This window comes from Anarrhichthys ocellatus, unplaced genomic scaffold (genome assembly GCF_004355925.1).
Source record: "Anarrhichthys ocellatus isolate YVR2014 unplaced genomic scaffold, GSC_Weel_1.0 scaffold19, whole genome shotgun sequence".
NCBI lineage: Eukaryota > Metazoa > Chordata > Actinopteri > Perciformes > Anarhichadidae > Anarrhichthys > Anarrhichthys ocellatus.
Genome location: NW_022280049.1, coordinates 4041998 through 4057039, shown reverse-complemented (window position 1 = coordinate 4057039; position 15042 = coordinate 4041998). Strand labels below are relative to the sequence as shown.

Here is a 15042-nt window from a genome sequence, read left to right as displayed (position 1 = left end):
AGAGGAGCCACTCTGTTCTGCAGAGACATGCAGTCCCGCCTGATTTACAATAGTGTTGCAGTTTTCTAGCAAGACAAAAGTTTAAACGCACATCAGAGCTTTCTTCCAGGATTTGAAGTCCAAGGAAAAGCAACAAGTATTCACTCGCGTGGCTTTCTACCAGAAGTCACAAGACCTCGACCCAAATGAACGTCTTCGAGAACATTGAGAAGGAAAAGTATTCAAAAAATATCACAAGACCGTCTCTGGAAACTGGAATGTGAATACATGTCTAAGTGTGAACTCTGATAAAGACAAACAATGGACAATACAGATGTTTGAATGCTGTGGAGAAATCTGTTTCACCAACTGTATTGAACCTTCTACTCGCACCAAACCGCTTTGTTTAAACGCTTGAAAAACAAGCTCACCACAATGGATGAATTTTCAACACTGTCTCTCAACTGATCTATAGTTGTTAACGGAAGAATTAGGTTTGATGGATAAAGTTCAACATTCTAAATGTCTATCATGTAAACACTTTTAAAAATGATCCGTACATCTCAAATGTCCTTCTTGTGTTTTTAAATGATTACTTATAAACCAGGTGAAGCAAAAATAAATGTGTGGAGTCTTTCACGCTAAAGAAAAATGTGTAACCACCCAGACAAATCTGAATGATTAAAAAAAAAACAGCAAGTAGCTGCGATGTAAGCACAAGTGAAAGTGGAACACGCATGCAGCACGCCCTCATGCACGCCCTGCATGACAGACACACAGAGAGAGGGACGGTAAAGAGACAGACGAACGGTATGTCAACACCTCTATTGTGTGATCAGATATAGCGGGATAAAATGCGATTGCAGAGAGAGCTGGAGGCTTCTTCACGCTGCTGCTCCACAAAAGTATTCACTTTGTCAGTGAAGGTCAAAGGGGAACTTTTTGACCTTATTTTCTTTTCTGTTTTTCTGTTTGTGATACTAATGGGGACAAGAGTTTTTAAACTGCGCTGGCATTGAGTGCTAAACGGGCAGCAATGTAATCCTTCCAGGCTTATTTTTGTCAATGGCTCAGATTGTTAATAATATTTGGAAAGCACCCAACAGAGGAAGAAATCATTTTTCATTCCCTTTTGCTTGATCCGGTCTGTTTGTTGTTGAGTCTAAACATGTCTCGCTCGGGTTATAGGCGTCATCCACGTTCATCAGATAAATATTCAGCTAGGACATTGCACATCCTTTACATAAAACTGAGATTTTCTGGACTCCAACAAAATGAATCTCTGCCCAACACTCCTCTTTCCAACTCTCACTCACGTTTTCACCATTGTCTTCCGGCAACAAGTCCCCTCGCGCAAGATTTTAGAACCATACTTCTCCTTTAGCAAGACTTGGTCCCCTGTCCATAATGTTGTCTGACAATTCTGAACCTGTCAGTGGCAAAAACAAGCACTTTTATTAGATGTACAACACATTGACAGTATGCAATTTCCCTGAATAATTACATTTTAGCCCCTTTAGCAGCTGCCAGCTGCAGCGTTCTCGTCCAACGCTGGACCATTAGTCACCTAGACACAAAAACATGGCAAAATAGGGTACACCTTGAAAAATACCTCAGTTTAACTTTTACTTTTGTGTACTTTTGTGTAGAAGCCTCCAGCTCTCTCTGCAATCATGTTTTATTCCCCAATAGCTGATCACACAATCGAGGTGTTGACATACCGCAGCAACATGTTGACAGGCTACATGAGTATAGATCTCAATGCAGCAGCTCAGGTGTTACCGTTGGCCTGGAATAGGCATTGTAAAGCCCGACAAGTTCATTATTTTACTGCTCTGCAGTCACCCTTTGACAAAAACATGTTGAAACATGTTACATTTGACCGACAATCAAATCCAAAACACCCATATTGTGTGTTTTAACACAATATGGTTGAGGTGACAGAACGCACATTCAACCCACTGAGAACAAGAACAAAGTGCCAAACTTCCCGTTCCCTACCAAGATGATGGATAGAATGCATAATTATGTTGTTTGCCAACTCAAAGAGGAGGAAGCAGGATGCATGTAATCATTTACCAGTTTCTGTAGATAGAAAGTATAAACTTTTAAGTAACACTTTGAAAACACTATTTACATCTGAGATGAAAGGAGCCTTTTCAAATGGATTAGTGTTTACATGGTAGAATACTTGGACATTTGGAGTGCATGTAAATGTGCTATCCTTAAACCAAGTTTCATCCACTAATTAGATTTCTTATACGCGTGTAATTAAGCAGCGGCACCAACCTGGTCACGACAGCACCAGCAATGAATTTTTTCAGCGATTCAATCTCAAGAAAGCACATCATGATATTGAGTCCACGCTCCTGAAGGCCTCCAAGTGCCCTTATGTTCAATTTGTACCCGAGTGGTAACAGATAATGAAGATCAGCATCGAGTCACACCAGGGCCGTCACCCCTTCCACCTCCAGAGAACTTTGAATTTGTGGCCTCAAACACAACATATCAGACATGAAGCAACGCTTGTGAGCTAGTCCAGGCCGACACCTCACGTCCGCTGCCACACTTGCATTGCATACTCCTCTCACTGCAGCAGAGTGAACATTATTCTAATCTAGTCGGTGTGCTGAAGCCTGCCGCCTCCCTGCTCACCTGCAAGCTATGCTTATGCCGCCTCCACCTCAGCATTCAGCTGTAAGCTCGGAGTCTGTGTTCCCCTCAGTGGAGGATTAGTATTGTACCATGTGGAGAACGCTGCACATATTCAACAGTCGCATAATAATCTAGTCCGCTCGAGTTGGCTAACTGGTGTGCAATTTGCATATAGCAATACATTCAGTATTGGAGCTTCAAGATGAGATTTGGAGCATTTTGATTGTCTCCCGACGGCTCTCAACATGTCGACATTTAACGGTGCTAAAAGGGCAAACTACGGTCATCGTATGAGAGCCGTCCAGAGCGGCAGGCCGTGAGCTAGCCAGTGGGGCACAGTCGAGTGCTCGATCATGCACTAAAAGCAGAGCGGTTCTCGAGAAAGCTGCAAGCAGCACTTCTGGGGGACCAAGCATTAAGCCCGCTCCGAACAGGCACTAGAGTTCACAACGGCCTCGCGGTCAACTAGCAATAAATTAATTGACTCGTTCTGAACCAGCACGACCCGAACGGGCGCTGCACCGGCCTTTACAAATGGGTCACAAATCTTTAGCATCACTTTAAAAAAAAAAAAAAAGGCTCTGACTAAAAGAAAGCTGGGCACTGGGATTTTCAGCCAATGTTACTCAAATAGGAGTGAATTGTGCATTTTCTTAGGGACTCATTTTAGCAGCGGATTATTATACATTTGGTTCCCTAACGAATACAGTAGCAGGATGATTCATGTGACTTAAGATAAACTACAATGCCCATGTTCATTGTAATAAAGGAACATGCACTGGTGTGGCTCATTGATGTGCTTTTAATAGTTTTTTTTGGACGACAATGTAGCAGTGAAGAAATAAGCAAGGCTTTAGCTACACAGACTGTAAGTATCCTTTATCATGGGATTTGTTGACAACAAGTAAAAGGAAGAACATTACAAGAGTTATATTTCCAGTTGGTTGGCTAAACTCATCCCATATAACAGTTATTATAACCTGTGAGTTGTCTCTGGCAACGCAATTTGAAGAGACAGAAATAGTAGTGTTGTGTGGGACAGTGTGATGCGTGGTTGAGGTTTAGGTGTGGACGGTGGATGAGCCGAAGGGAACATGGTATTCATTTATAGTCCATCTCTCTGAAATACGGCAAAGGCCACCCTACTTCCTCTTCCACTAGGGCAATGCTTTTTTTCAAGAGTAATATCCATGATATTGTGACAGCACTGTGCCACAGCAGCATTTTAGTGTTAACAAGTGAGGTTTTTATAGTCAGTGTTGGTTACACAAGCCATAACTCTCCACCTGAGCACCTGAGAAGCGCTGTAAAACCAGCCCACTTACTCTACATGGAGCGATCGTCTTTAATGTTTCAGCAGCAGAGCGGAGAATTTGTCAGATGTGCATCTTTTATGATGTGGTGATGATAGCACTTTCTGTAAAGCAGGAAGAAGAAAAAAGAAAAAGTTTGGCTTCTTTTCGCCAGGCCTGAGACATGAGTGTAAAGAATCCATGATTTGATTGATGTCGTCTCCAGTGGGACCCGGAGGTATCTGCTTCACTGAGATAGGAAAGAGAAGTCAGTGCAAAGAAGAGGTGAGGAGAGAATCCTGTGATTTATGTGTTTGCCCATAAAAGGACTGCTGTCCAACCATTTGTGGAATCAGGACTGGGGTGTGTTTCTGCTGCCGAACAGGTGCTGCTTGTACCAGTGAATGTGAAGAGCGGGGTAAGATGACAGGTTTAACTCTTTTACTTTAATAACGAACAAGGCAAATTCCTACGCACAAGAGGAGGATGTTTTGGAATAAAATGAGTTTCCATTCAAAATGAAAATATACATTTTGGAAAAGCTCATTCACTTTTCTTGAGTTTTTGATTGACTCCCATGTCTGTTCCCCGACCAGAAGCATTAAATCTCCCAAATTAACACAGTTTCTAACATTTGTTTAAGAGAAATGTAACAACTGTGAGTGGTTTTACATCGGGTTAACGTACGAGCTGTGGCTAAGTGCTGAAACTTTTGGAATTTCGACTTGAATGACCGTTCCTTTGCACTTTTGTGCATCAGAGGTTGATTTTTTTTCTGTGTTCAGAGTACAATGCTTTGCAGCTTCAGCTTTCTTGTATCCGATATACATGAGAGAATGTCTCATCTCCTTTATAAACATATAGATAGTTTTTTTTTTATCCCCTCTGTTATTCATGAATGTCTTATATTTATGCATTTTGTTTTCCTTGTAGGGAAAATGGCACATTTTATTACACATTTGCTGTGTCTGTCTCCTCCGGTCTATAAAACACATACTGTCAAAGTTTTACCCGAGGCAATCTTCTTAAACATGAAAAGGAAAAAGCAAACTGACGACCATGATAATGTTGTTCAACTGGTTCCACAACTTTCAAATCAAATTACACAGAGGATCCATAAATCCCAAAGCATTTGGCCTCATGACAGGGAAGTATCATTCATAAAACTGCTGTGTCGACACATTGATACTTCAGAAGGAATTTTAATACAGCTTATCAAATTCTCTGCGGTCTGAATCTGCAGTTGTTAACATGAGAATTAAACCGGAGCCTGGTTCGAGGTTGAGATCTCATTCACGGTCACTTGAGTGGATGATTGTTCGTGACTCTGAAACTGTTTCTGCTATCAACCCTCAGATTTTGACTTCCTAAAAGGTCACATAGACTCACAGTACGTCCCGCAACATCCAGCAAACTTGAGGCAAATAGACTCCCTCAGCGCCATCTCATTTTCATGTAGTCCTTTCCACTGTTGCACTTGGCATCCCCGAGCAGCCTGCCCTACAGTCATAAATAACTTAAGCGCTTATGAAACACACTGTAAACAGCAAAGTCGAGGGACGGCAATCAAAGATAAATCTTGAGTATTTACCACTGCAGCAATCAATAATTAAAACACTGACGTCTCACCCAGGTATTCTTTATGGTTGATAGAATAAGAAATGAGAGCACTGATGAATCAAATGAAACTGAAAGTAGTCTCTGTACAACAGTTTGTGTGACTTAAAGTAGTGACAAAGTACCGGCTGCAGTTTCGTTTAATATTTGAGAAACATTTGAAAGTATATGTCTGAAATACATGTCTGAATCTTTACAAACAGTGTTTTCACTCAGTTATAACTCATACAGATTCATTGTATGTTTTACCATCGACTACAACAACCACTGTAATGGTACATTTTTTTACGAAGTATATATTTCTACTCAGTATATTGTATTCATGCATAAGTACTTCTGCTCTGAACTTTGTTGAACTTCACCGTGTCTCTGTTGTGCAGAAGAAGAGTTCTGCCGTGCCTGTGCACAAAGATAACTGTGTTGTATGAGAATGTTCCAGCACCAAGGCCTTTGGGCCGCTTGTGTTGTTTGCTTGCCGTTTGTTTTTCAGTGTTGTTCCTATCAGTGCGAGAGCAAAAGTCTGAGACCAAAATGTCTGTAACATTGGCCGTCGGCACCCACCTTTGCTCATTCTGTATAAAGAAAGCGTGTTCACTGTTTCTTTGGTTCTTCCTCACTGAGACTGAACGCATTCTGTTGTGATGATTGAACCTTCTCTGCGCAGAGAATAAATACTTAAAAGACAACCTCTGGAGTTTGGTATTCTTTATTTCAACATCAAAACACACCACGTAGGCTTCGGAGGATTTTGTTGGCCAGTGGATACAGTAACCATCACAAAACAGTGACAACTATTTAACAATAGCAAACACTGAGCAAGACCATATCAAAGTCAGCCAGATTTAGCCACGGTAAGGCAAATACTGTATGTCCCCAAGTTAGTTTGTGAGTTTGTTTTCTCAACTTTATTTAGCAATATGCACAGTGTTAACAGTTGTTTAATGTCTTCTGTGTCTATGGAGGAGCTCCACAAAGTCTGATAAAATGACCCTGATGATGTCATCAGGGGTTATCTATGGTGGCCCCGAGGGCTCAATGCACTGCAAATTAAGAAAAACACCTATTTAAAACATATGCAATACAATTTAGAGAAAACTACCACCAAAATACAGAAACGTGCTGTAAGTAGCACATGCGACAACAGAAACTGTGTCCAAGAGACACTAGAAATTGATGCACACTGCTGAAATGAATATTACCAAACAAGGCTGCATATTAACAAAAAATGATTACAAACTAATTTCTATAGAGTTCCCTGCTTGACCCAGCTGGTAGTCCAGTCGGGATCAAAGTAAAAACAATACCTGCGGTCTTTGCACACAGCACAGAGAAGAACCATATATTTAACCATACATATCTGCATCAACATAGCAGGACACACAGTATATAACATTTAGTGCTCCAGTGCCATTGGAAACAATAACTCTGATGATAAATGATTGTGGAAATGTCAATTTCTTGTACATTGCCTCTCACTTTTCATCATGCAAATGTCCAATCGGGCAAATGACATGATATTGATGCGAGAGCGTTACCTGTCCTTCAGGCTGTCTTTGTTGTCTCTGCAATATCACTGTATCTGCCCTCTGAATCCATTATGAAAGTAGCTCCTTGTCACAAAAAATACACTTCAAAGCAGCTTGTGAGCAGTTTGAGTGCATACAGATGGGTCTTGCATTGACGGTAAGAAAGACACACAACAGTCACAATCTGAAGGACGTTGTACATTAAATACGACAAAGGGAGAACACCACCACATTATTCTGCAAATGAAGACAACTAACACCATCTAACTCAATATATAATATCAATATATAGTATCACAATACAATACAATACAACTTTAGGAGGGGGGAAATATGTCTTCGGGGTCGGACTGTGTTAGCTATATCAGTTTGGCAAAATCACTCAGTATTTAGGTGCATTGCTTTGTGTGTTCACACCTTTTCTTTTAGTTGAAACCCAACAGAGAAAAGGACAGTGGTGGTGAGGTGTGTAGCTTTAGTTGTAGCTCAGGAGGCTTAAGGACTTAAGGAAAACACAGAATATGCATAGTCATATGCATATTATTATCAAACCAAGCCACTGAGACGGTAATACATCCACAACTTCCCCTCTGTAGGCCTATCGTGAGTAAGTATCTGACAGATTGTTGTTAGTCTGTATTTTGGTGAGACATTGAGTGTAAAGCAGTCACTGGTGTTTTACGCTGCATGTGTTTAGAGTCTGAAACAAACAGAAAGGAGCTGTCCTGCTGAGTCTAGAAACAACAAAACAACATACGTTGATTCTGTGCCCACGATGAGTTACCAGTGTTTCTCTTTAAATGTGAAATGTTTGTCGAATGACTACCACAAACTATACCATAAAGTGCCTTTTTTTTATTTCATCTGTCAAACAATTGCTTCATGAATAATTGAGATAAAAGGTCCATACGTTGTAACTAATGGCTATTAATTGTTAATAAATAATTGACTTGTGTTTTATAGATCAGTTTTGAGCCATTATGAAGTACGCATTTTGGGTTGCCAGATTGTGAAAATTACCTCTGACTACTTTGGCAGACAATCTGGACCAACATCTATATATTAGCAACTTAACGTTAACGTTTAGGTAGAAGGTGAGAAACCCTTGAGCATTTTGAGCAATAACTACGTTCTTACAAAATAGAAAGAAACATTTTTTTACAACCTGAAATTCCTAAATGCATTGTACCTGTAAAGCATTAGTATGAACCATTAATAAAGCCATAGAATACAATGTATAAGCCCTTCATAGATCCTTATCAGAAGCCCTCAGAAAGCTAATAATAAGAGCGCTTGTTTGTCAGTGGCAGATCTCACAAGCTGCACTTCAGTTCTGTTGCTAACCAGCATAACACTGGGTGTTATGCTGGTCATGTGGCCTGTGGTTGATAAAGGTGAATGAAAGCTCCTTGTCCAAAAGGAAAAAGATTCAATTTATTCTCATTTTCTCATCAGTGCATCTTTAAAAGTCAGTGCTGATATTCCCTCTAGTTTTTGCCCCTCCTTTCGCTGAGCATCTGTTTCTTTTTTCCTTTGATTTTCTGTTGAACACCTTTACTTGTTTGTTTTGGTGCAAAGGGACAGTAAAGCACACACAGAGGTAGACACATAAGATACAAAGAAACAGACAGAGGACAAAAAGGTCCTCAAGGTTTGCAATCAGCCCCCTGAAAATAAAGTAAAATATACAAAAAAAAAAAGAAAAATAATAACATATGCAGGCCAGTTGTTGATTTTAAGTGTGGTGCAGGTTACACGTGTGAGTGTGTCTATGTTTATAACTGAAAGACAAAGGACTAAAGAAGGAAGACTGAGCAAATAGAAAGAAAGTAGGAAAGACACCCAAAACCCTCGGGAGTGAGTCAGCTCTGTTGGAACATGGAAGTATCTTTAACTGTGTTTTTAATCCTTTGGACTTGCTCCTTAACCTCACCCCTGCTACCCCCCTCCAGACTACCACAGCACCCCCACAGAGGCCACAGCTGAGCCAGAGGTGCTGCCTCGTCACTGATTTCCTGAACCTTTCTACCCATAAGTTAGATGGGGAGAAAATGTGTGTGGGGGGGAAATCAATTGTTCAATAAATGGATCACAATGGCATAAATAGACAGTTTTGTCAAAAGATTAGGACAGGAGAAGATGAAAGGGTGAGCAAGTATAGGTTGATCTGAACATCCTAACTCCTAGCCCTATCCCTCGGAGTGATTGGCTAAGATAACATACCCAGAATGCATCAGGAATAGCTCCTCAACCATAAGGCTTATATGCATATTTGTCATCTCCTTTGACAAGTAGGAAGCTAAGGAATAGCTTTTACTAGAACTAGGACAGTACATTTTATGAAAATACACTGAAATATTATATTTAAGATACAATTTATAAAGCCATAGGCTACTAGTGGGATCTCAGTGTTTTGGCCACGTTCACTGTTTATACATTGACCGTTTACTGGGAGTTTTACTTTAAAACACTGTTTTTATTTCCCGTATAGCCATGTCAGATATAACAGAAATCTCCCAAAAACATTGAAATAATAACAAACACAAAGGCTGTTGATTGATATTCAATTATGACCGAAGAGCTCCATGCTATAAGACAAATAAATGGAGAATGCAAATAATTGAATGAAACAGGTCTGATTAGATTCCTCTGAATCCAGGGAATAGAATGCTATGAGGACTGTCATCATCTTGTGGCGGTATCTACTACTACTACTACTACTACTACTACTACTACTACTAATACTACTGCTACTACTACTACTACTACTACTACGACTAAGAGCAAGAAGTGCAGCAGATCTCTGTTACTCTCAGGATTTCTATCATTGCCTGCAGACATGTAAGTAACTAAACCGTTGGGAAAATACTCTGACAAGAACATACATTTATGTCAGTATGACGGTAAATCGTCAAATTTGACTGCTTTGTTTCCCGCTGACAGGCGCCGCGTTGTGTATCGATGTTTCCAGGGATACCACGAATGTCATTGTAGACGAACATGTATCCCAGATCTTCTGAACGCCACTTGCTTGTATATTTACAACGGTTGAATTTGTGCGACTCTATTGTTAAAATACTTCCTAATAAAACATAGTTTGGACATCGATTCTGAAAGCTGAAGACTCCTTCTTTTCAAAACAATATAACATGCATATTTTTTATAAATAGACCATCTTTCATCGTAATAACGGGACAGGGATGGACCGGGTACCAGGTCCGTCTGGGAAATGATTATGTGCCTTGTTGTAGGAGGACTAAAAATTAAGATAAAAACTAATACAAATAAATAAATAATAACAACAACAACAACAGTTATTGTAACAACAAAGGAGTGGAAAGCACTAGGTAGATAAACACATATAATACGGTAATAATAATAATATCACCATAAATAACAATGAGTAATATGTAATTATTATTATCATCATGAGTGTAGTTTTACACATGTGAGTGCATGTCATCAGGCAAGTGTGTGACATGGAGGTTCATCCTGCACAGAACGATATAGCTCAGCTTTAATAGGAATGACTATAGGTGACAGTGAGTGAGTGAGTGTTACACTGCATATGTTGAACACCTTTGACATTACCTGTACTTTTCTTACTCATGGTTGACATTTCTGCACAAGCCTCATACCCAGTTTTTTTGTATGGTATCAATTTCCAATTTATTTATGTGAAAAAGTTGCAGAATATGACTTCAGCCATTCATCAAACTACTTCCTTGCGAGCAGCAAAAACATTTACATTAAAAAAAAAAGACATGTCTTCGATTAGATGATAGTAGAGCGGTAGTTGAGATCATTGGTCACACTGCAACCATCCACTTTGACCACCGTGACCTTGGATGAGTGCTGGGAGCTTTGCAGTGTGTTCCTGGAGCAAAGACGCTCGCGGTAACTCTGCGCAAAAATGAGCAACATAAGCGGGTTGATGCAGCTGTGGGAGTAGCTGAGGCAGATACTGATGTGGTAGGCATAGACGAATGCAATTGTCGGGGTGTTGTTGGCCAGGTTGACCACCTGAATGACATGGTAGGGCGACCAGCAGATCAGGAACAGGGCGATAACCATGAGGACCATCTTGGTGGCTCTTTTAGCCCAAACGGACTGCTTACGTTTGACGCGGCGGATGGAGCTGAAGACGTGGTAGAGGGTGAGTGAGTAGAAGGTGCTGATGATGATGAGGGGGATGATGAAGCCCAGGATAGACTGGTAGAGTGTGTACCAGTACATGTCCTCAGGCCCGTCCAGGTTCATCATGCACACCTCCAAATGCCGTCTGCGCACAACCTTGGCGTACAGCATGACGGGGACTGTGAGGAGGAAGCTGCCCAGCCACACCAGCAGGTTGATGATGATGGTCCACTGGATGGTCCTCTTCTCTGAGGCGGGGTGAACAACAGCTATGTACCTAGGAAGAAGAGGTCACTTTCTTTAGAGTTGGACTGCAGTCGGAAAACACGAATGACAAAAGCAGCTTTGCTGAAATGTATATAAAGAACTCTAGTTTTGCTTCGAGAGGTCATTTTCATCCTTGACAAGCTCAGAGACTCAAGTCAAGCATGGGGGAATGATGAAATCAAGTACCATGTCACCGATACACTCTCAATATATTACGTGCTCAGTAGAGCGGTGAATGCAGTGACAAATTAGTATAATTTTGACAAGGTGACACGAGTAGAAAATGAACACATTTCAATTTGGATTTTTGCGTTCGAGCTAGACAAAATTGACAATCTTTAGGACATTGGCAGGAAATGAATGACCACTTTATCACCATTTACACTAAGTGCCATTTTAGTGGAACATATGACGTGTTTCCAGTTGCAGTCTACACGTTACATGTGACTCTGTGCTCTTGCCCGACCGGACTGGTTAGATATAGCAGCTGTGTAAACTATGAAGACTCAAACGATCTTCTCCAAGACATCCTGTATCTTAAACTATTCATCAATTGTTTGGTATTGTGGTCAGCAACAGAAGCTGGCGTCCTCTGTTGAATATACTTTTAGTGTGACGGTTGAATCAGTAAGTGCAGATCAATACCCATGTGTCTGGCCTACTGATGTATTGCCTCAGTTCAGCCGAGGAAGACATTCATATGATCAAAAACGTTGACTTGGGAACTGCTAGAACTCATCACACTATGTTTATTAATTGTGAGAAATGTTGAAGAAAGCCTGAAGCTGAAACACGTTTGTTTCCTTCTGCAGCTGTTCATTATTAAAAGTATGACATACTTATTTGTGTGGCTAACAAATGTGCTACTGTGTGATTCTCGGGTCGGCACCCATTAAACTCTAATGACATTTGAGTCAAGCACGCCAGTTCCTTTGTGTTCGATGCTCTGTAGTTGTCTCGCTGCAGTGTGAGAAAGAATAACAGAGCAAACGGATTCAGGGTGAAACATTTGTATTTTGACAGCCTCCACAGTAAAAGTATCTCTTCCTAATATTTGAATACCTCTTGTATTTATTGCACCATATCCTCAACAAATATTTACACTTGTACTTTAGCTGCTGTGATTTGGAAACAAGAATATGTTGATATCCACATAACTGCAGCGAAATGAAATTAAACAGCGTCCTGAGTTAAAGTGGAACAAGCTGAAATAACTTGTTCCTATGATGATTACATTACATTTACATTACATCACAGTCATTTAACAGACGCTTTTATCCAAAGCGACTTACAATAAGTGTATTCAACATCGGTATTCAAGACAACACATGTCTTTGTTGGCACTACCAGGAGAATACAGAAGGTTGCGAATTAAGATTATAATGTCAGTTTGGGATGTGTCTTAACAGCTGAGAAGGGAAGGAATAGAGAGTTTGAGTTGTCATGCATGTTTTTAACAGATATAAGTTGGTAATACTAAATTTAGAAGTGACGTTTTTCACTGTGAATAGACTTTGTTCCTAAACTGAGATGACTGTCAAGAAATGTTATTTTGATTGTGTGGGACATGGGGCTGAGGGGTATCATTAGAGCCGTCAAATAGAAAACTCTAATCACAATTTCTTTGACTCAAATAATAACAATCAGCCCTGTGTGAGATTTTAAACACTATAATCATGCTGCTTTTTATATTCTTTCTATTGAGGTGGCACACAAGATAGCTTTTCATTTGTGTGTTTGTTTGTTCGCGGTTATCATTAGTTTGATTTCCTTTTCACTAAATATTACAATAGCTTATTTTGAAGGGCTTGAAGTTTAGTTTTTATTTGATCTCTTTTATTTAGTGTTTGCAGCAGCAAACCTTTATAACTTAAAAATATATATAATTCAAGTCATTTGAAAGGATAGTGTTGAATCATTGTGTTGTCAAGGCTCGGTATAAAACAGTATTGATAATATGAGATAAAACGACTAAATCTTACAAGGCCAATTTCCAGTGCTGGTGGTGCTGCCTATCAGAAGACAATTAGCTGGTTTAGTGGCCCTTCAGAAATGCATTATGTATATTATTACTGAAAGTGTGAGACGTGATTGCTCTGAGAGCAACTCTTGCTCCGATGATTACCATCAAATGAAGATGATTATCACTCTAACGCTTGGCGCACAGGCACATTAAATGTCCTCTGTGTGTTCAGATCATACACATGGCATCATACATCATTTATGCAGGGCACATTGTGTCATCATGAGCTGTTGCACGGAGTACCCTTCCCTAATGGTATATCTTCAGATGGACTGTGAAGTGATTGGCTCTTTCTAAATGATCGCACCTGTAACTTACTAAAGGGGTAAATACTTTCAGCTTTCAGAGGAAATTGTATTAATATGAGGATTATTCAAACTTTTAGTATGTATAGCATGTATATATGTGCTGTATTTTGTTGTCAACGTGCGTGATTCTTCAGAGAATATCTCTTACTTTTTTTCCAGCACTTATATAATTATAATCAAACATTGACGAGAATTGGCATTACATCTGCGATATGGCTGGATTAAACACTTACCGATCAATGCACAACACAGTAACAATTCCCACTGTGGTGAACTGGTTGCTGACGTCCACCACCACGACCGCTTTGCACATAAAGTTTCCGAAAACCCACTGTCTGTCTCTGACCAGCTGGTGAATGTTGAAGGGCATCACAAGCAAGAACAGCATGTCGGCTATCGCCAAGTTCAGCACGTAGATGTCTGATACCATTTTCTTCTTGCATGATTTCACCGCGTAGATGACCAGTCCGTTGGCTAACACTCCCACTGAACACAGGATGCCATAAATCGAAGGGAATATGTGCATGAAAGTTGTGATGTCGATGTGGTTGTACGAGGGACGTGAATTCAGACATGACAAGTCAGTCAAGTTCTCTGTGTGGTTTTTCTGGCAAAAAGTGCCCGTGTCATTCATCTTCAGATCCTCTCAATAATCGCCTGTGTCGTTGTAATTAACGCGCGCACCGGGCGCTCTCCAGCTGGCGTCCGGTCTCCAAACTTGGGCAGCAAACTCTCGCACTCTCCAAGAGTACGTATCCTCTCCTTGAGTTCGTCCGTGGATTTCCCCAACAAAGATGATAGGATTTAAAACAGGAAAACGTCAAATCGAATCAAGGCTGACTGCATGAGCAACGATGCTCCCTGGAACATGTTTATCTCTGGTGGCAGACCATTTACCGCGCGCATCCGATGTGCGCTTTATCAAACAGAGTGCGCCTCGGGGGACACTAGTTCCCTCCCTTCATATATAAATCGCTGTGTGATGTCAAAACAAGCAAATGAAAAGAAGGCACTTTAAACCCCAGAAATCTTGGCTTTACGCCTTGACAACATGTGTAAATTAAAGGAGGAGAGTAAACTCTTTCAGTGATGCATTTTGATGCAGTTTCTCCATCCCAAATATCTTTACTCTCTGCTACAGGTTTGGGCTTTTTGTATACTTTGATAAGTGTTATTTCTACATATTTCTAAATACATAGGCCCAGGTGACAAAGGCTTTCATGTTTAAACTGGATACA

At 40.4% G+C, this 15042-nt stretch overlaps 1 protein-coding gene across 1 annotated transcript; it reads right to left on the bottom strand.

Moving 5' to 3' along the window:
- Positions 1 to 10021: 10021 nt before the first annotated feature.
- mchr2b (melanin concentrating hormone receptor 2b) lies at positions 10022 to 14696 on the bottom strand. The gene is made up of 2 exons (XM_031858037.1): positions 14038 to 14696; positions 10022 to 11483 (listed from the first exon to the last, which is right to left on the bottom strand). Exons 1-2 carry the CDS (start codon positions 14436 to 14438, stop codon positions 10844 to 10846), a joined length of 1041 nt encoding a protein of 346 aa, XP_031713897.1. The 5' UTR covers positions 14439 to 14696; the 3' UTR covers positions 10022 to 10843.
- Positions 14697 to 15042: the final 346 nt, after the last annotated feature.